This window comes from Phyllobates terribilis, unplaced genomic scaffold (assembly GCF_046119375.1).
Source record: "Phyllobates terribilis strain yellow unplaced genomic scaffold, ASM4611937v1 Scaffold_1__5_contigs__length_1240528914, whole genome shotgun sequence".
NCBI classification, from domain to species: Eukaryota; Metazoa; Chordata; class Amphibia; order Anura; family Dendrobatidae; genus Phyllobates; species Phyllobates terribilis.
In genome coordinates, this window is record NW_027362761.1 from 452,321,550 (window position 1) to 452,343,969 (window position 22,420).

The window sequence follows — 22,420 nt, forward strand, 5'->3', positions numbered from 1 at the left end:
TGCCAGTTTAAAGGACAGTACCTTGCCATATGTCCGGGTTGATTGCAGCGGCGGCAGATGGGTTGTCCGTCCTCGTTGTATCGGTCGCTGGGTCTTCCTCTGGCCGGTGGGGTCCTCCTTGGTCGACGCCACGGGATGTCCTCCGGTCCGGATGCCAGCTGGATCTTCCCTGGAGTGGAAACCTGTAAAGACTGCACAGTTCGGGTTAGCGCGGCAACGCTTTTAGCTAGCTCTTGGACCTGATGGTGCAGGTCTGGAGCCGGGTCATTGTTCAAAGCCTGCGCATCAGCTCCCACAGGCCCTGCCGACAAGGGTGCCGCCTCCTGGTGGTAAGTGGTAGTGGGGCATCTGTGGGTCACAACGCCACCTGGTGCCGGTTCTCGGAGCACCCGGATGGCTCTGTCCTTGAACTGTGCAAATCCCAGATGAGGGTCCTGTAAGGCCATTGCCCGCAACTGGGTTCGGTGGGCATTGCAATATAAACCCTCTATAAATTGTTCAGTCAACAGCCTGTCCTCGTCTCCCACGCCGTCAGGGTCGGTCTGCTTAATGGCTCTCAGGGCCTCTTGTAGGTTCAGGGCATAGTCCCTTATACTCTCATGTGCCCGCTGTTTGCACCCGTAGAATCTAAGCTTGATCTCGGCTGAGGTGCGGGTATCAAAGGTGTCCCTCAGCCGGGTTAGTATCTCTGCAACAGTCCTCCTCCCAGGTGGCCAGGACTTTACCTCCCTTTGGGCTGCCCCGGTTAATTGGGCCACCAGGATGCTCACTTTTTGCTCCTCTGTGAGGGGATACACCTGGAAGAGGCTATCCAACTTTTCTCTAAAGTCATGCAGGGTATGTGACTCCCCTGAGTACTGGGGTAGCCAGGCTGCCCCCGGGATATAGGGCATGGTGAAAGACATGACCGCAACAGCGGTGGCGCTGGCGGGGGTTGAAGCGGTGAAGCTCTCCTCCGTATCCGACATCCTTCTCCTCCCTAGTGGACCGTGGCCTACCTTGCGATGATCCTCTTCCGTAGGCCGCGGCTCCGCAGTGGATCGTCAGGGTTGAGGACCTTCCGTCGCGCTCCTGTAACGTCGGCGTCTGCTGGGCTCCTTCCAGGACCTTACGCAACGTCCGGACGTGAGGCGGGGCTTCAGTTCTCGCGCGCTTTCGGAGTCCACGCCCCTCTTCTTCCCGCGCGGCGTCTTCAAGATGGCGTCCAACGGCGGGAAAACTCCACGGATGGCGGGAAGAAGGCAGAAGATGGCACCGGATGGCGGGAATCTTCACCACTGGTAAGTTTGAACAGTCTTTTTCAGGCACGCAGTACCCGGTGGTTGCGGGCACGAGATCCTGCCGACTACGCCAAAAGTTGACGCACCCCTGGGCCTGTGTCGCGCAGTGTTGCGCACGCGGGAGCTTACCCGGAGCCGGATCTGTTGAGGGTTGTAGTCTCGTGGCGGTGACCCGGTCCGTGCCCAGGGAGTCAGACTAAGTGGCGCTGTATTAGCGGTAGATGTTGGACGACTACGCCACCCGTTGAATGCAGCGAAGGAGCTGCCGCTGCAGGGCAGACCGCTGAGGCCGGTGGTAGGATTGTGCAGCGTGATAGTATCACCCCCAACGGGAGGGGTATGGCCTCAGGGCAGCCGACGTGGATGATGGGGTAGCAGGAATCACTCAGAGACGATGCGGTGTAATTCAGGGTCTTTACTGGTGATAAAGATAGACCCTCCCGGAGTACTGGCTAGCGATCGGGGCCTGGTCAGTCCTTGAGCAGATGGGATCTCCCCTGGCCAGGCGGAGTTGTAGGCCTCCCAAACTGACTGTACTCTTCTGGCTACCTTGCTAGAGGTGGGTATGAGTAGCCCACGTCCCTGAGTGTACCGTGTGGTGCTCACCCGTATGGCCGGTGACTCGGGGCCTTCTAGTGGCGTCCGCTCCACGACGGCGGTGCTGGTCCCACGCGTGTGACCGTGCCTTCGGGTTTCTTGGCCAGAGGACCTGAAATCCCCTGCCGGGCGGTTTCTGCTGCTGGGTAAAGATTAGTCCCCACAGCCTCGGACTCCGGGTCCGGTGATAGCTTCTCAGTCAGGGCGAGCTCTGCAGCTGCCAGCCCCTGACTCCTTATAGCACTGCTCCCACAGAGCTCCTGATGTTCTTTTCCTATATCTGCTTCTCTTCTCTGTCTCTACTTCTTCTCTACTCACTAACCCTGCCTCAGCCCTAGGTTTATATAGGGGAAGTTCTTCCCCTCCCAGGACTGGGCAGGAGGTGTGGCATGCACAGGATCCCTGACCAAGAGACCTCCCACCTGCTCTCAGACATAACATTGCTGTTACTGTGGAAACCAGATCCCTGGGGTGCCACAGCAGTGTTGGCAGCCTCTTCTTACCTCAGCACTCTGGTATCTCCAGTATTAGATCAGGAAGACAGAGTGGACAGCAGTGTGAGCAGCCTCTTCTTACCTCAGCACCCTGGTATCTCCAGTATTAGATCAGGAAGACAGGGTGGACAGCAATATGAGCAGCCTCTTCTTACCTCAACACCCTGGTATCTCCAGTATTAGATCAGAGTACATATCTTCTGCAACATGAAGGGAGGAGGTGGAACTTCCTACTGCACATGCTCACAGGCATCAGTCTAGGACAGGGTTCTGTAAATGTAACAAGACGGCAGGAATTTTAACATACACTGCCTTGAAAAAGTATTCATATCCTATGAACTTTTCAGATTTATATTTTTAAAACATTTAGAAAACCATGTATCATTTCCTTTACACTTCACAAATACTTGCTACTTTGTGTTGGTATATCAGATAAAATCCCAATAAAATACAATTAAGTTTGTGGGTGTAATGTGAAAAAACGTGGAAAAATTCACGGGATTAGAAAACGTTTTCAAGGCACTGTACAATAGTGATTGCCTTCCTAGATATAACCAGTTTGATTTGCTAATTTAAGTTTTATAGAATTTTTTATTCCCCATTGCGTAGTGCACCTTTGCTATTTTTCTGGTCCCTCTTACTCTACATTGTGATGCATTTATAAATCTGCCGCTCAGTGTATATTTTAAAGAAAAAACTAGAGTGAAGAATTTTGCAACATCCAGGCCCTTCTTATTGTGTTAGCTTTGAATAACGGAGCCTCTTGAGCTTTTAACTTGTGGGAAACAAAGTTGAGTATCACATTGTGAAGAGATCACCTGAAGTCATCACTTTACTGTACATATGGCATGCTTATTTGTGCCTTGATCACTCCTGCTTTGCGTTGCTAAATAAAGTCCTCGGTGTATTCTAGAATTATGAAGGTTATGAAGATTGTGTTCTTCAGTCATTCTGTTTATAGCAGTCAGTTCTGTCACATTTACCCACCCCTCGAAATGTCACAGGATTACATGATTCATATTTCTTTCATCTCTCATTTCCTACATCTGAACGTTTCTGTTCCTGTTGTGTTTATCCATCTGTGCATATGTGTTGTCTATAAACAATATGTAAGACTCATCAATCTGTGTGACTGCACACTTCAAAATTTTGGCAAAAGTTGTGGTCATTTCTAATTTCTTTACGTTGAAATTCGCACAACTTTTAAAATACATACACAATAAGGGCTCATTCAGACATCATTCATTTTTCTCCCACACAAAAAAGGACCAATTTTCATCAGTGTTTGATCATTGTGTAAGTTTTTACCATCAGTGTTTCATTTTTTTTTTGCATTTGAGAAGTTTTCTCAATCAAATATGAAAATCGGACAGCACACGGATGGCATTCGAGTTCTGTCTGATTTTTTCTTTTTTGAGGACCCGTAGACTTGCCTTGACAAATTTGATCCTTGACTCAGAATTAAATTGTAAATGTCTTCGTGTTTTGGTGCTGATCATTCCATCTGCAAACATACATGGACAGGTGAGCAGCCCCATAGACTGTAATGGGTATGAATTCTATCTATTAAAAACACAGACAGAACTTGTACATTAAAAACTGATGTCTGAACAAGGGCTTATTATCTACAGTTTTTTCCTAGTGGGGTTGTACATATCAAAACCAGTGCAAAGGAAAGTAAGCAGTTTCTCATAACAGCCAATTCCACTTTTTTTTTCCCCTTGCACTAGTTTTGATAAATCTCTAAGGATTCACTCACACTGGTGTATGACATGACAGAGTGCTATACAATGTCTTATCTTATAGCACTCAGACCAATATTATACTATGGGGCACTGTAGATCTGCCGATTCAGCATGAAAAAAAAATTGCAACATGCTGTGAGTGGCTACGCAAATCGGAGCATGCTCACCCATGCAAGTCTATGGGTGCGTGGAAAACATTGGACTGCGGACAGATTTATGTGGACACAGACAATGGAGAAGATGGAGAAATTAAGTTCTCCATCTTCTCCGCACCTGTGATACGATTCTCTTGCAACAGAATCTGATCACAGTAAGCTGACACTCGGCTCAAACTCTTATCAGAGTTTGATCCGAGAGTCATTAGCATAATCAAGCCCATCCTCGCGCTCAACGCACGCGACCCCAGCCTAATAGGTCAGATTCATCAATATGTCATAAAGGTCCTGATTTCTGAACACTTTTCTAGCTGCCAAAATAGAGGACCCGGCTCCTTATTGCATTTGCACCTTTTTTAGGGTAGTTTTTTTTTGTTGTTTTCACCTGTTTTTCATTTATACATTATTCTTCTTTTAATTTGTGCCTTTTTTAGTCTATATTATATGTGCTCGCTTGTTAGGTTTTTTTGTTATTCATTTTCTTTTGACTTTCAAGATGTTTTTGTCTTATTTTGACTTTTAAAAAGTTGCAAAATTTTGGTGCAAATGTACTCCAGTCTACCCTCCCCCCGAAGTGATTTTATGTGCTACTAAAAAATTTTGCTAAAATTTTGCATAATTGTACCTAAAAATTGGGACTTTTTGCACTAAAAAATCATAAAAGGATAAAGATAAAATAAAGAGCATTGTTGATTTTGTGTAAAATTCACAAACCATGCGCACCATTCTGAAGAGTTTGGTTCAAAAAACATCAATGAATACAAATCAAACTAAGAAAAATGATGAATCGAGCCATTTGTCTTTTATAAGGGGCATTAGGACAAGTTCAGATGCCCACATGTATTATCATCTGTTTTCCATCTAGAAAAAATATATATGGTATTTTTCAACAGTATTGTCATTCGTCTTTACACATCAACAATTGAAAAATTATATAAATCCAAATACAGCTTTCTATGTTCTATGTTGATAATGGCACTGGACCTGTAATAAAAAAAGGATGCCATATGGATAGTGTCCATATGGCATGCATTTTTTAACACCCCTTGAGTTTAATGGGTGAATCTGATGCGAATAATGGATTAGAGAAGTGCATGCTGCGATTTTTTTACACGGACCCAAAAGATTTATATAAACTAACCCATTAACTTGCATTGGTGTATGTACTGTCTGTGTTCTGTCAGTTTTACATATGGACAGCATCCAGATATATAATGCTCTTGTGTTCACAAAATGTCTCAGGAACACAAGCTACAGATTTTTTTTCATGTGTTCACAAAAAGCAAGAAACTCCACATATACAGGGCCTTGAAAAAGTATTCATGCCCCATGAACTTTTCCACAATTTTTCACATTACATCTACAAACTTAAATATATTTTATTGGGATTTAATGTGATATACCAACACAAAGTAGCAAGTATTTGTGAAGTGTAAAAGAAATGATACCTGGTTTTCTAATTATTTTAAAAATAGAAAACTGAAAATTGTGATGTGCATTTGTATTAACTCCACCTGTGTGTAACATAGCCTCAGTATAACCACAGTTATTGTAACATACCTGGCGGCGTCCTTGCATAGTGGTCCATCTCCCATTGTGCAAGAGCGCGCACTTGATCTCCTGTCCAGTCTGCTAGCCTGGCTTCCCTCCCTGCTGTCTGCTTGCCTCTGTTTCTGCTGCTTAAGGGCGGCGTCCGATCACTTCCTGCTTCTTGTAGCTGCTGCAGGCACACCCCTTGTGCGTCCTCAGCCTATTGCTGTCTGTCACCTGGTATTTAACCCAGCTCCTTCCTGGAATCCTTGCCTGAGCATTGTGTTCTCTCAGTTGGCTTCTTATCACTGATGTGCCAGGTCCTGTCTATGTTTCCTGCCTTGCGGTATCAGTTCCCGTGTCTGAACTGTGTCCTGTCTGAACTATCTTCTAGCCTGTTGTCTCCTGCCTATCCTGGAGGCTGTATTTCCAGGCCAGTGTGAACACGCTCCTAGCCTGTTCTTTCCGCCTTCTAGGGGCCGCATACCTAGACCCGTTCCTGTATCTTGCCTGTTCCTGTCTGAACACGCTCCTAGCCTGTTCGTTCCGCCTTCTAGGGGCCGCATACCTAGAACCGCTCCTGTATCTTGCTGTTGTGTCTGTTCTTGTCTGAATACTCTCCTAGCCTGTTACCTGTTTTTCTCTATGTTCGTACCTTCCCTTTTCCTGCAGAATCTGATCCCGTACCTAACTCCTACTCGTTGTCCCTGTACTCCCGTTTGTGAGTTTAGAGTCCACTCGCTACTTCTTTGCAAGTATCTTGTGTGTACCTGGTTCTGCCTCTCCCTTCCAGTCTGTTCCGTGTGAACAGAGCCCTGTCCCCTCTGCTCTGCCTTGCTCACCGCTCCTGCGGTTTCCGCTCTGCTCTGCCTTGCTCACCGCTCCTGCGGTTTCCGCTCTGCTCTGCCTTGCTCACCTCTCCTGCGGTTTCCGCTCTCCTCTGTCTTGCTCACCGCTCCTGCGGTTTCCGCTCTGCTCTGCCTTGCTCACCGCTCCTGCGGTTTCCGCTCTGCTCTGACCCTTTGCTCGCTGCTCCGGCAGTCTCGCTCTGCTCTGACCCTTTGCTCGCTGCTCCGGCAGTCTCGCTCTGCTCTGACCCTTTGCTCGCTGCTCCGGCAGTCTCGCTCTGCTCTGACCCTTTGCTCGCTGCTCCGGCAGTCTCGCTGTGCTCTGACCCTTTGCTCGCTGCTCCGGCAGTCTCGCTCTGCTCTGACCCTTTGCTCGCTGCTCCGGCAGTCTCGCTCTGCTCTGACCCTTTGCTCGCTGCTCCGGCAGTCTCGCTCTGCTCTGACCCTTTGCTCGCTGCTCCGGCAGTCTCGCTCTGCTCTGACCCTTTGCTCGCCGCTCCGGCAGTCTCGCTCTGCTCTGACCCTTTGCTCGCCGCTCCGGCAGTCTCTCTCTGCTCTGACCCTTTGCTCGCCGCTCAGGCAGTCTCGCTCTGCTCTGACCCTTTGCTCGCCGCTCCGGCAGTCTCGCTCTGCTCTGACCCTTTGCTCGCCGCTCCGGCAGTCTCGCTCTGCTCTGACCCTTTGCTCGCCGCTCCGGCAGTCTCGTCCTGCTCTTCTCTCGCTCACTGCTCCAGGTGGTCTCGTCTTGTTCTGCTCTTGCTCGCCGCTCTGGGCGGCCTCACTCTGCTGTGTTTGTCCACCGCATCTGTGGTTCTGTTCCTGAGTCCCAGTCTGTACTGGGTCCTATCCACTCGGTGCTCCAACCTGTCGTACCTGCCAGTACCTCCCTGCCTGCATACCAGTCGTGCTTACCAGCATCTGCCAGTCTGCATACCAGCCGTGTCTGCCTATACCCAGCAGTCTGTGTGCCAGCCTAACCTGCCTGTTCCTGTATTCTCCTGTGTGGGTCAACAGCCGTGTCCAGGGTCTGTCCTGGAGTAGCACCTGGTCCCTCTGCTCGGTTCCTCCTTGGTGCACTGGCGTCGTATGCCGTCGTGCGACCCTGGTCGGATCGGGTGGATACTTAGTTACGCCCCCCCAGGCATTCACTCTCCGGCACGGTCCAGTGGAATCACTACAAATACACGCACACGCCACTCAGCCCGGGCGTGTGCATTACAGTTATTCTGTGAAGGCCTCATAGGTTTGTCTGAAAACATTAGAAAGCAAACCGCATCATGAAAACGAAGGAACACACCAGACAGGTCAGGGATAAAGTTGTGGAGAAGAGTAAAGCAGGGTTAGGTTATAAAAAAGTAGCTCAAGCTCTGAACATATAGCACTGTTCAATCCATCACCCACAAATGAAAGGAGCATGGCACAACTTCAAACTACCAAGACATGGTGGTCCACCAAAACTGACATCTTAAGCTAAGAGAGCACTAGTTAGAGAAACAGCCAAGAGGGGCATTGTCGTTCTGGAAGAGCTGCAGAGATCCACAGCTCAGGTGGGAGAATCTGTCCACAGAACAACTATTAGGCTTCGTTTCTATGATGAGTTTTTGGTGAGTTTTTTATGCTGTGTATTTTTGAAAAAAATGCAAGTAACCTATTTTACCTAATGGGTGCAGAAATGGTGCAGAAAATCTGCAACATCAAAAACTCATCAAAAATTCATCATGGGATCGTAGCTTTAGGCCTCATTCACACATCAGTATTTTGCATCAGTGTTTGTATTCTAAAACCAGGAGTGGAACTTACAGAGAAAAACTATAATTGAAAGATGGATACCTATTCTGTGTTTTGGAGACACTCCTAGTTTTGGCATACAAATACTGATGAACCACTGATGCAAAAATACTGATGAGTCGATGAGGCCTTAGTCGTATACTCCACAAATCTGGCAATCTGGCCTTTATGGAAAAGTGACAAGAAAAAAGCCATTTTTGAAAGCAAGCCATAAGAAGTCCCATTTTCATTTTGCAAGTCATGTATGGAACCCAACTAGCATGTAGAAGATGGTGTTCTTGTCAGATGAGACCAAAGTACAACATTGCATATCACCCTGAAAACACCAGTCCCACTTTCAAACATGGTGGTGGCAGCATCATGCTGTGGGGCTGCTTTTCTTTTGCAGGGATAAGAAAACTGATTAGAGTTGATGAGAAGATGGATGGAGCTAATTACAGGGCAATTCTGGAGGACAACCTGTTAGATGCTGAAAAAGACTTTAGACTGGGTCATAGGTTCTCCTTCCAGCAAGACAATGACCCTAAACATACTGTCAGTGTTCCTGTTTGTTTTTCCATCTTGTGTTTTGCGGTCACGTGACCACCTGCCTTTATATTCCAGCTCTGCCCTTCTGGCTGTGCTGGACTTCAGTGTTTGACTGTTTCTCTAGCCAGGTGCTTCTGTGCCTTTCTCTGTCAGTTCGTTTGGTCCTTCTGGGACCTCTAGTAACTTTTTGTCTGTTTGTCTTTTTGTGTTCTGCAACAACTTCTCTGTTTAGGAGGTGTCCCATTTTTGTCCCAGTCCTTAGTTCTTTTAGAGACCCCTCTCCTTATGCTATAGGTCTTCGTTCAGACTAGCCGAGGACTAAGGCGGGTCTGTTCACTTGGAACAGGCAGCCTGCTACATCATAGGGATTCAGCTTAGTCTTACTGTAGGGACAGCTTTCCCCTATCTTTCCTTAGTACTTGTTGCAGATCATAACAGTCAGAGCTACTATGGAATGGTTTAGATCAAAACATATTCATGTGATTGAATGGCCCAGTTAAAGTCCATACCTAAATCCCATTGAGAATCAGTGGTAAGACTTGAAAATTGCTGTTCAGACACTTCCATCCAATCTCACTGAGCTAGAGCTAGTTTGCGAAGAAGAATGGGCAAGATTTCACCCTCTAGATGTGCAACGCTGGTAGAGGCAGACCCCAAAAGACTTGCAGCAGTAATTTTAGCAAAAGGTGGTCCTACAAAGTATTGACTTAGGCTGCTGAATACAAATGCAGGACACAGTTTTCAGATTTATATTTTTGAAACATTTAGAAAACCATGTATCATTTCCTTTACATTTCGCAACTTATTTCTACTTTGTTAGCATATCACATAAAATCCCACTAAAATACATTTAGGTATGTGGCTGTAATATGAAAAAATGAGGAAAGGTTCACGGGATATACAGTACAGACCAAAAGTTTGGACACACCTTCTCATTTAAAGATTTTTCTGTTTTTTCATGACTATGAAAATTGTCCATTCACACTGAAGGCATCAAAACTATGAATTAACACATGTGTAATTATATACTTAACAAAAAAGTGTGAAACAACTGAAAATATGTCTTATATTCTACGTTCTTCAAAGTAGCCACCTTTTGCTTTGATGACTGCTTTGCACACTCTTGGCATTCTCTTGATGAGCTTCAAGAGATAGTCACCGGAAATGATTTTCACTTCACAGGTGTGCCGTTTCAGGTTTAATAAGTGGGATTTCTTGCCTTATAAATGGGGTTGGGACCATCAGTTGTGTTGTGCAGAAGTCAGGTGGATACACAGCTGATAGTCCTACTGAATAGACTGTTAGAATTTGTATTATGGCAAGAAAAAAGCAGCTAAGTAAAGAAAAACAAGTGGCCATCATTACTAGAGTTCTAGCAGCAGACACATCTCTTCACAACTGTTAAGAGGAGACTTTGTGCACCAGGCCTTCATGGTAAAATAGCTGCTAGGAAACCACTGCTAAAGACAGGCAACAAGCAGAAGAGACTTGTTTGGGCTAAAGAACACAAGGAATGGACATTAGACCAGTGGAAATCTGTGCTTTGGTCTGATGAGTCCAAATTTGAGATCTTTGGTTCCAACCACCGTGTCTTTGTGCGACGCAGAAAAGGTGAACGGATAGACTCTACATGCCTGGTTCCCACTGTGAAGCATGGAGGAGGAGGTGTGATGGTGTGGGGGTGCTTTGCTGGTGACACTGTTGGGGATTTATTCGAAATTGAAGGCATACTGAACCAGCATGGCTACCACAGCATCTTGCAGCGGCATGCTATTCCATCTGGTTTGCGTTTAGTTGGACCATCATTTATTTTTCAACAGGACAATGACCCTAAACACACCTCCAGGCTGTGTAAGGGCTATTTGACCAACAAGGAGAGTGATGGGGTGCTACGCCAGATGACCTGGCCTCCACAGTCACCAGACCTGAACCCAATCGAGATGGTTTGGGGTGAGCTGGACCGCAGAGTGAAGGCAAAAGGGCCAACAAGTGCTAAGCATCTCTGGGAACTCCTTCAAGATTGTTGGAAGACCATTTCCAGTGACTACCTCTTGAAGCTCATCAAGAGAATGCCAAGAGTGTGCAAAGCAGTGATCAAAGCAAAAGGTGGCTACTTTGAAGAACCTAGAATATAAGACATATTTTCAGTTGTTTCACACTTTTTGGTTAAGTATATAATTCCACATGTGTTAATTCATAGTTTTGATGCCTTCAGTGTGAATGTACAATTTTCATAGTCATGTAAATACAGAAAAATCTTTAAATGAGAAGGTGTGTCCAAACTTTTGGTCTGTACTGTACATTTTTAAAGGCACTGTCTGGGATTTAAATGGGCCAGTGCTTATCCCAAATTGGTAAAACCAAAACACTTGGATGTTTGGAGAATATTCAGTGCTGGGATCAAGTATCAAAAGTGAAACTCTTGATAGGGCATCATGCAGATGTCCGTTTTTTTTTTAAGTATGCGAAAAACAGACCAATTATTTTGATCAGACTGTCATCTGTTTTTCTCATACGTAGACAAAAAGAAAAAAAAATTCTTCACCTTCTCCTGTATGACAGTTTGTGAAAATTGGACTACACTCAGTTGACATCCGAATGTGGGTCCAATTTTTTCACGGACAAATAAACTTGCATTGCCGATTTTGATCCAACCCTCATATCAAAATCGGACATGTCTCTGCAATTTTTTGTGGATCGCTCAGTTCGCAAGAAAATCACAGACGTGTAAATAACCCCATAGACTATCATACTGGTACAATAGCTCTCTGTGAAAAACACAGCACTTGTACACGAAAACGGGGTCTGAATGAGGCCTAATATAGCATAGTAGTAGTGTTTCCGTTTTGGTAGGAGCATATAAAACATACCAAAACAATAAAAAAAAATATGAATTGTAAAAATCTATCAAGTTCTCATAGTTATCATAGTGAGTACTAAAGCAAGGGTAGCACTGTATTAATGACTACATGACCTTTTCTGCTGTGGAGAGGTAATTATAGTTGATATCTGATGGATAGCAGACGCGAGTCCCATCCCCAGTTCGTCTAAAAATACGGGAGTTGACAGATTTATGGCCCTTGCCTCCATTTCTGCACAGAATTGCAAACAGACTGATGTGGCTTTTTATGAACACCCAGGGTCTTACAGTTACGAAAGACATATTTTCAGGGTCTTGATGAAGTGGCGAACGTAACGCATTGTCTTACGTCACTGAGCAGTTGAAAGAGCACTTTTGAAATTAATATCAGGCAGATGGATGATGCTATCCATGCCATGTTTCCTTTATATAGAAAGGTAAAATCGTGATAGGAAACATGACAGTAATATCTCTTGCCTGGGACCTCCAGGGATGAAAATATTGTGGAATTTGCGATTACTTGTGTTAATTAAAGCAAATACCAAACTATAATCTTTGTCAGTCTTGGGAGATACAGTTCACTGTAGTTTTGTCTGTTTCCAAGAATGAAGAGCTCCCCTTCATAAAAGCTGTAGCCAACCCTGCAACATCAAGTTTAGTGCATTTCTTCTGTTTATCCTTTTTATTTTATGCAATTGTTTATACTGTATTGTTTTGTCCATTATGTAACATATTTGTATATTTTTATAAACAGTGCCTACTTTTTGGATTAAATATATAAAATGTAATAGCTTTGTTCCTCTGCTCTATAAACTGCGCTCCTGAAGCAATATACTGTCTGTAACGGGTGACCAATCAAACTGTATAAACGATAAGTGGTGGCAGCTGGTTCCTTTTGTTATTGTGGAGTTTGGCAGTGACCGTATCAAGGTATATATATATATATATATATATATATATTTATTTATTTATATACAGTGGCTTGCAAAAGTATTCACCCCCTTGGCATTTTATGTGTTTTGCTACCTTAAAACCTGGAATTTCACAGTTTCTTTTGAGTGTTTGCATGAGTTCATGTAAAGAACATGCCTACAACTGTGAACATTTGGTTTTCTATTTATTGTGAAGCAGACAACAAATAGGACGAAATAACTGAAAACTTAAGTGTGCATAACTATTCACCCCCTAAAGTCAGTACTTTGTAGAGCCTCCTTTTGTGGCAATTACAGCTGCAAATCGCTTTGGATAAGTTTCTACATGCTTTCCACATCTTGCATTGGGATTTTTTGCCCATTCCTCAAGGCAAAACTTCTCCAGCGCTTCAAGTTAGATGGTTTCCTCTGGTGAACAGTAATCTTCAAGTCTGACCACAGATTCTCAATTGAATTAAGGTCTGGGCTTTGATTAGGCCACTCCAAAACATTTACACGTTTCCCCTTTAACCACTCGGGTGTTGCCATTTGCAGTATACTTTGGGTCATTGTCTTGTTGGATGGTGAACCTCCGCCCCAGTCTCAAATCACTGCCAGACTGAAACAGGTTTTGCTCAAAAATATCCCTGTATTTCGCACCATCCGTCTTCTCCTCGACTCAGACCATTTTCTCTGTCTCTGCTGCGGAAAAACATGTCCACAGCATGATGCTGCCACCACCATGTTTCACTGTGGGAATGATGTTCCTGGGGTGATGAGCTGTGTTGATTTGGCATCAGACATAGCATTTACCTTGGTGACCAAAAAGTTCAATTTTGGTTTCATCTGACCACAGCACCTTCCTCCATACATTTGGGGAGTCTCTCTCATATCTTTTGGCAAGCTCAAAATGAGCCTAACAGTTTTTGTGTGTAAAGTCTTCTTTTCTATCCAGTCTTCCATAAAGACCACCTCTATGCAGTGTACAGCTTATTGTGGGCATATGGACAGAAGCTCCAGTCTCTGCTTGGAAACGCTGCAGCTCCTTTAGGGTTACCTTTGGTTTCTGTGCTGCCTCCCTGATTAATGCCCTCTGTGCCCGGGCTGAGAGTTTTGGTGGGCGACCCTCTCTTGGCAGGTTTGTTGTGGTGCCATGTTCTTTCCATTTGCTGATAATGGATTTGATGGTGCTCTAGGGGATCATTAAAGATTGAGGTATTATTTTATAACCCAACCCTGACTTGTACTTAACTTTGTCTCTGATTTGTTTGGAGATCTCCTTGGTCTTCATGGTGTTTGGTTAGTGGTGCCTCTTGCTTAATGGTGTTGCAGCCTCTGTGGCCTTTCAGAAAAGGTGTGCATATACTGACAGACCATGTGACACTTTGATTGCACACAGGTGGACTTCCTTTCACTAAACATGTGACTTATGAAGGTAATTGCTTGGCCCAGAAATTTTTAGGGGCTTCATCGTGAAAGGAGTGAATACATATGCACATGCCAATTTTTAGTTATTTGATCTCATAAATGTAATTTATTTTCTCACTTCACCAACTTAGACTATTTAATGCTGATGTATCACACACAATTCGGATTACAAACATCTTTGAACACAGGTTGATGTAACTACTTTTATGTCCAAAAATGACAAAAGTATATTTTTGTCATTTTTGGACATAAAAGTATTTACATCGATTTTTCTGGCTAACACAGTACCACAATATAACCTTGTATTGTACATCATGAACACAGGTTGTAATGTAACAAAATAGGTAAAAAGCCAAGGAGGGTGGTGGGTGGGTGAATACTTTCGCAAGCCACTGTATATATTCCAATGCTTTGGAATCAGAGTTGTACATACTAAACGCTCACTATGAGTTCACCAATAACTGTCCTAGTAGGTAAAGCATCCATGGCCTCATCTAGCACTCGTCAGTTAATTGCGTAATTGCCCTTACGATTGGAGGCAGCGGAGTGTTGTTCCCTGATATATTGGTAACGTATTGGTAGCTGTGGGATCTATGGGATCTCTCTGATGTTTCCCTTGACAAATTGGTGGCAGCGGGGGGATCTGCATGATCTCTCAGCTGTTATCCTTGACAAAGTCATTTTGTTATATCAATAGCCATCCAATCTTCCCTGGTGTCCTGGCAATATTTTTTACAGCATTGTATATTGGAGGCACTATGGTAGTAATGAAATACTTTTCAGTCAAGTTTCTATGTTTTTCATAATTCTAGATTGTGTCAACCTAATATGCTTTGTGTAGTAAATGTAAAAGCAGGTTTTCTGTCCACAATATCTAAAGAAAAAAAAAATCAACCCTTAGTAGAACTATACAACCATGCTGCAAAGGTCTTCCCTACAGACTGTGTCCCTTCCGGCAATTACTATCATAATATAGGATATTTTATGACTATTTCCTTGTAGTAAATCATTAAGCACTATGTATTGAGTAGGGTGATATAGTTAGGTAATGATCCTCATTTTTCTTTCTCTTAGGACTGTGAGAAGAAAGGTTTTATGAATAAATTGTATGCCATTCAGGAGGTCTGCGTCAGTGTCCAAGGTGTCCTTGATGAAGTAGCTTCCATTGGCGAAAGGATAAAGAAGTAAGTATCCGCAGTGCTTACTGACATTATCACAGGCAAGCCTTCCACAGAGTGGACCTTCTAAATTAGGTACAGGCATTCGAAAATCACATACGTCCTCTATCCATGTTTTTCACAGTTAGAACATTATGTGGTCAATACAAGTGATGTCACTTGCAGGGGCAGCGCTGATCTCTGCTCACTCATTCTTTTCTTACAATGTGCAATGACAGTGCACTCTGCCAACGCGTCTCTTCTGATCTGAGCCGGCGAGAAAGCGAATTGTCACTGTATACTGAGGATAACAGTACACAGTGACAACTGACAAGATCCTACTTAGCATCTGTCAGAATTGACAACCAACGCATACTGAATAGAGCAGGGACTAGCCCAGCCTCTGAAATAGACACCTCTGATGACGCTTAGTTTAGGTGGGGTCGGAGGCCTGATGATGACTTGTTTGAGTATCCAAGCTTGCACTAGTATTCTCAAACGATGCATTATCAAAGTGAAAGTAAAAAAAAAAATAATAAGTTACCGTAGATAACGTAATGAGGGAAAGATAGGGAATTTTTTATTAAAATATATTAGAAAAAAGATACGATTATGACATTAAATAGATGGAGATTTAGGAATACAATCAAATTTTGTTTCGGACCACCTCTTTAATAAATCTTGTACTACTAGTAAGTTCCACAATTGGATGTCCTGTGCTGAGATAATCTTATAAATGTGCCCCTGCTATGTACTGTGTAATGGCTGTGTCTGAACATGCAGAGCTGCTCCAGTTCATGGTTGGCACTAGTGTTGAGCGTTACCTTCCGATATCAGGAAATATCGGATCGGATTGGATCGGGCAGATACCCAAAAAGTATCGGATATCGCCGATTCCGATACCGGAAACCAATGCAAGTCAATGGGACACAAATATCGGAATGAAAATAAACCCTTTCTTTCCTTGTAGGTTAATTCTACATGAAGGAAAACAACTAACAATAATGTAGAATGTATTGGGGGAGGTGGTTGCCCAAATCGATGGGAACAGTGCTCACAGTGAAACATGAAAAGCCGGCAATTCAGCAGCGGCATACACCGGTACCCGACAATTTAGAACAGAAAGAATAGAGCTTCACACATAGATTAGATAGATAGAAACATGTCAGTCACATATATATGAAGTACAGTGACAGTGTTGCTTACTGTACTTGTCATTTAGTGTAAAGGATTTATTTAAAAAAATATTAGTGTTTTCATGCACCGTCTCTTTAAAAAAGCCGGCCGACAATTCAGCAGCGGTACCCGACAATTTACAATAGAAAGAATAGAGCATCACACATAGATTAGATAGATAGAAACATGTTAGTCACATATATAATAAGTACAGTGATAGTGTTGGTTACTGTACTTGTCATTTAGTGTTAAAATAAAGGATTTATTAAAAAAAAAATTGGCGTGGGGTTCCCCGTAATTTTAGTCTCTAGCGGAGGTTAAGCAGACAGCTGGGGCAGATGTTTGAAGCCTGGGAAGAGGGTAATACCCACGGAGCTTCCCAGGCTACTAATATCAGCCCCCAGCTGAATACCTAGCCTTTACTAGCTATTAAAATGGGGGACCCACCCAAAAAAATGACGTGGGGGTCCCCCCTATTTTAATAGCTAGCAAAGGCTAGGCAGACAGCTGGGGGCTGATATTAATAGCCCAGGAAGGGTGCCATGAATATTGGCCCCCTCCCAGGCTAGAAACACCAGCCGTCAGCCGCCCCAGAAATGGCGCATCCATAGGATGCGCCAATTCTGGCACTTAGCCTCGCTCTTCCCACTGCCCTGTAGCGGTGGCAGTGGGGTAATAGGGCTGGGGTTGATGTCAGCTTATAATGCCAGCTGACATCAAGCCCAGGTTAGTAATGGAGAGGCGTTTATAAGACACCCCCATTACTAACCCCATAGTCAAAGTTACAAAAAGACACAAACACCCAGAATAAAGTCCTTTAATTGAAATAAACACACAATTCTTTATTGTTCTAAATTAAACCATACTTACCATCACGCCCATTCCAGCTGAAGCCAACGATCTCCTGCAATAAAAGAAAAATAATAAAGCAACATCATCCTTACCTTTCAATGGTTCCCAGGACAGCTCCAGCTCTGCTACATCGAGATGACAGGCTGGATCGCAGCCGAAAGCTGCCATCCAGCCTGTCATCCCGCGGACACTGAGAAGCGCAGGCATGCTTGCGCTCCTCAGTGTCTGACTGTGACGGCATCCAGCTGAGCCGACAATGAACTCCACTCACCTCATGCACGTCACTGACAGCGTGGGAGAGTTCTCCTGCGCATGCGGTGAGCGTGAGAGACTCGGCTCATCTGGATGCCGTCACAGCCTGACACTGAGGAGCGCAAGCATGCCTGCGCTTCTCAGTGTCCGCGGGATGACAGGCTGGATGGCAGCTTTCGGCTGCGATCCAGCCTGTCATCTCGATTTTGCAGAGCTGGAGCTGTCCTGGGAACCATCGAAAGGTAAGGATGATGTTGCTTTATTATTTTTCTTTTATTGCAGGAGATCGTTGGCTTCAGCTGGAATGGGCGTGATGGTAAGTAAGGTTTAATTTAGAACAATAAAGAATTGTGTCTTTATTTCAATTAAAGGACTTTATTCTGGGTGTTGTGTTTTTTTTTAAATACTTTACTAGAAATTCATGGCGGTCATGTATAATATTGGCGTGACCCCATGAATTTCGGGCTTAGGGCCAGCTGATAAAGCCAAGCTGGCCCTAACCCCTTTATTACCCAGTGAGCCACCGCACCAGGGCCCTGGATGAGTTGGGTACAGCGCCAGAAGATGGCGCTTCTATGAACGCGCCATTTTCCGGGGTGGCTGCGGACTGCAATTTGCAGCGGGTGGGGCCCAGAAAGCTTGGGCCTCCCTGCGCTGCAGATTCCAGCCCCCAGCTGCCTAGTTGTACCTGGCTGGACACAAAAATAGGGCGAAGCCCCACGTATTTTTTTCTTAAATTATTTCATGAAATTCACACTGCCGGGAACACGTCCGCTCCCGGCAGCGGGAGCCACTGACTGAGGTCACCGGAGTGCATTCAGTCAGCGCAGCTCCGGAGACCTCCTTTATGGCACTGCTGTACCGTGGGAATTTCTCACGGTACAGCAGGGCTGTAAAGGAGCTGACCGGAGCAGCGCTGCCTGAACTCCGGCGAACCCGCTTATGCAATGACGGGGCTGCTTTACGGCCCCGTCATTCTAGCAGCGGTTCAGAGCGGTCACATTCTATGTGGCTGCTCTAAACTGGAGATCTTCGTGGGACACTCGTGGACTACTACGGAGGGGTAAGGATAAGGTTGTGGTTTATTATTTTATATTTTATTACAGGAGATCGATGGCTTCGGGGAATTAGGTGTCTAGGTGAGTATAGGTGTAGTTTTTTATTTTTTACTTTATTTTAGGTGGCGATCGGCGGGGACAGGTAATGTATAAACTAATTTATTTTAGGTAACCACTGGCCACCAACGAAATGTATTTAAAATTTATTGGGGACCAAAAACAAACAAAAAAATATGGGGGCCTAAAAAAACACGTATAGGGGCAAAAATAACACATGGGGCAGTTTAAATAGCAAGATCAGGCTGATGGGAACTACTGCTCCCATCAAGCTGATCCTGCTGGCACGAGTGGACGGGGGACAGACATAGGCCGATGGGAGTAGTAGTGCACGCAGACATCGCACAGACACCTGCACACACCAATCATGACGGGTCTGATGGTCTACGAGGTGTGGCTGACCTGTGCGGCCGTGGGAAAGTTCATGTGAGTTCATGCAATGCAGTCAAGCGTGAACTCACATGAACCCTCTGAGGGCACCGCGGCGACTTCAAATGAACAGCTGATCAGCATCACCTGATACCTCAGCTGTTCATTTGAAATAACTGGCGGGAAAGCGCAGCACAGAACGGGAAAGCCGGCGGTGAAGTCTTTTCACTGCCGGCTTCCCCGCCCGGGTCCTTCACTCCCCGCTCCTTGGTGCTGTGCTCCCCGCCCGGTTCTAACTTACGATCGGGATGTGAGGTGGCGGGGGGAGCGCAGGATCGGGGTGGGAGGCTGCGGGGAAGCAGTATGGGGCTGTGTGATTGTTTAAAAGCCGGTGGCTTTTAACCGCCCGCCGGCTTTTTACCGCCCGCCGGCTTTTAAACAATCAGGAGAATTCTCTCACGCTGGGATGGCATTCTGATGACAGGCTGCATCGCAGCTGAGCGCTGCCATCCAGCTTGTCATCCTTGAGAGACACTGCAGAGCGCAGGCATTATATGAACTTCCGATTCCGGTATTCGATATTGTTAAAATATCGGAACTCAGTATCGGAACTCCGATACTGTAATATCAGGTATCGGCCGATATTCGCGGTATCGGAATGCTCAACACTAGTTGGCACATACCACAGGTCCAGGTCAGTGGAGAAAGTTTAAGTCAACAGCAGGGGCTCACAGCTGCTACATTTTCAGGCAACACATTTCCTGCCTTTTTTATCACAGGAGCGAGTGTTACTGCCTTGTCTCCAATCTTCTAAGCTCATCATAAATTAAGTTAGTGATGTAGGAGATCTAGTGTACACAGCTCATAAGACAGAACATATCAGGGGCACACTTATAAGATTATCTCAGCACAGGAACATTTTTTAACACATCCAATTGTGGAACTTTTTATTATTGCAAGATGTATTGATTAAAATGTATTTTATTCGAGAGACAACCTCTTGAATGATCCAAGTGGTACTAAAGTGAAAATGACTCTAAACTTTTACAGCAGAACACTGATAAGCACTAAAAGTAATTAGCAAAAATAACTGTCAATCTGTCAACAGCAGCAAAAAGCTCTGATAACAAAGGAAAGTTTTAGATTTTACAATCAGTGACTATACAACTAATGTAATTTGAAAGGCTCATTTTCACATATTGACTAATGTCCAATTTTAATTTAGTTGTCTCTGATCAGATTTGGTTAATAATGCATGTTTTATGCTAACAGTGTATATAAAATTCCCATTCTCTATCGGTTATTGTATATGGCTCCAGTACAGCCAATATATTAATAGGACTGTGGATGAGATGGTTGATTTATACACATATACATTTGCTGCTGTATGAAGACATGATAGAATGTTATTATTCATGATGAAGAGCTCGACGGTCGATATTCCCAGTTAAGTGTATTATTTCTAGTAAGTGACTTATTGGATATTGAGCAGTGATTAATAGGTGCCATTGTCTGCAATGCTGTTGAGATACAATTTATTTGGCACCATTTATCTCTGCATTTCCTCTCGTGCACATCCAGGAGGAGGGAATGAAGAGTAATATGCCTACATGTCTCGTTTAGTTGTGCACACTTTATTTGTTATGTCTTTTATTAGATATATGAGAGGATTAGCCGTGTGACTCATGCCATTTTTTTCCATGTAGCACGTTCAACTGGACGGTCCCATTCTTAACCTGGCTGGCAATTATCACCCTTTGTGTGCTTACGGCAGTGCTATATTTTATCCCGCTCAGATACATCGTTCTTCTGTGGGGTAGGTAACAGATTGTTTGAGCTATTGATGCCGCTCAGTGATAAGTGTTTTATAAGAGAATGACTGATAGAATCGGCAGCTGGAACGTCTATGATTCAAAGAAAGGGCAGAAAAAAACACCACCTGCCTATAACTAAATGGAAATTTTGTCTATTATACTAAACAATATTATTAAAGAGGTGTCTCCTTTCACCAACGTTTTGGCCGTGGCTGCAGTCTGATAAAATATATCAAACTAGACTTTACTTGGCTGTTGCGGCAAAATTGTCCCCAAATGTGGCCATATCCTTTAACCCCTTCACGACTACATATATACGGCACTGCGGGAAGTGCTTTCCCGCAAAGTGAAGTGCATATACAATACAGACGAAAAGTTTAGACACACCTTCTCATTTAAAGATTTTTCTGTATTTTCATGACTATGAAAATTGTACATTCACAATGAAGGCATCAAAACTATGAATTAACACAAGCTCATCAAAGCAAAAAGTGGCTACTTTGAAGAACCTAGAATATAAGATATATTTTCAGTTGTTTCACACTTTTTTGTTAAGTATATAATTCCACATGTGTTAATTCATAGTTTTGATGCCTTCAGTGTGAATGTAAAATTTTCATAGTCATGAAAATGCAGAAAAATCTTTAAATGAGAATGTGTGTCCAAACTTTTGGTCTGTACTGTACATATTTTTTTTTTCTCTACGTTTTCTCTCTCTACTTTTTATAAAGACCCACACAATACACGTGTAAAAGCAGCGCTTACACTCACATCCCCATTGTTTTCAAAAATAAAATAAAAATGTCCCATTCGTCAAGAAGACCAGAGGACACATACACTTTCATTGCCTTCGATACAGATTCAGGCAGTGAGGAAGATCCCATATTCCTCTATTTCTCTTCCTCCTCCTCATCTAGTGAGGAGGGACCCCCAGAAAGGCATCCTAGGACCCATGCGCCCCCTACAGCAATCGATCCCATATAAACTCCACCCCCAGAAAATTATCAGCCTGTTATTTTGGAGTTCTTGGGCAGCTCAGGAATCCAATTTGATGCTACAGGCCTCACTGAAATTTACTTTTACAAATTTTTTTCAGCGAGGAAATAATAAATTATGGTGACCCAGACAAATTTGTATGTCCATACATTTTTCACCCAAAATCCCACATCATCATACACCAGATGGACCCCTGTGCTGCATATGGGCATAGTCAAAACTGGGCAATACTGGAGTACTGATATTCTCTACACCACACCGGTATTTCCTATGGCTATGACAAGGACACAATTTAAAGCAATCCAAACATTTTTGTATTATAGTGATAATGTGCAGTGTCCTCCCCGAGACGATCCCAACTTTGATCATCTATATAAAATTCGACCAGTAATTGACCATTTCAGCAAAACATTTTCTGAGGCGTACAACCCACAAAGGGACATCGCTATAGATGAATCTCTGGTTCATTTCAATGGGAGGCTAAAATTCCGACAATACCGGCCCAGTAAGAGGGAAAGGTACAGA

General features: G+C 44.2%; 1 protein-coding gene across 8 annotated transcripts in view; it reads left to right on the forward strand.

The window, feature by feature from the left end:
• Positions 1 to 22,420, forward strand: part of MCTP1 (multiple C2 and transmembrane domain containing 1) — a 1,157,412-nt gene that overhangs the window by 1,120,539 nt on the left and 14,453 nt on the right. For all 8 annotated transcript variants that reach the window (XM_073678366.1, XM_073678374.1, XM_073678380.1 and 5 more), the window contains 2 exons: positions 15,239 to 15,348; positions 20,792 to 20,901. In XM_073678366.1, coding sequence (XP_073534467.1) covers positions 15,239 to 15,348; positions 20,792 to 20,901 — 220 coding nt within the window. The remainder of the gene's footprint in view (positions 1 to 15,238; positions 15,349 to 20,791; positions 20,902 to 22,420) is intronic.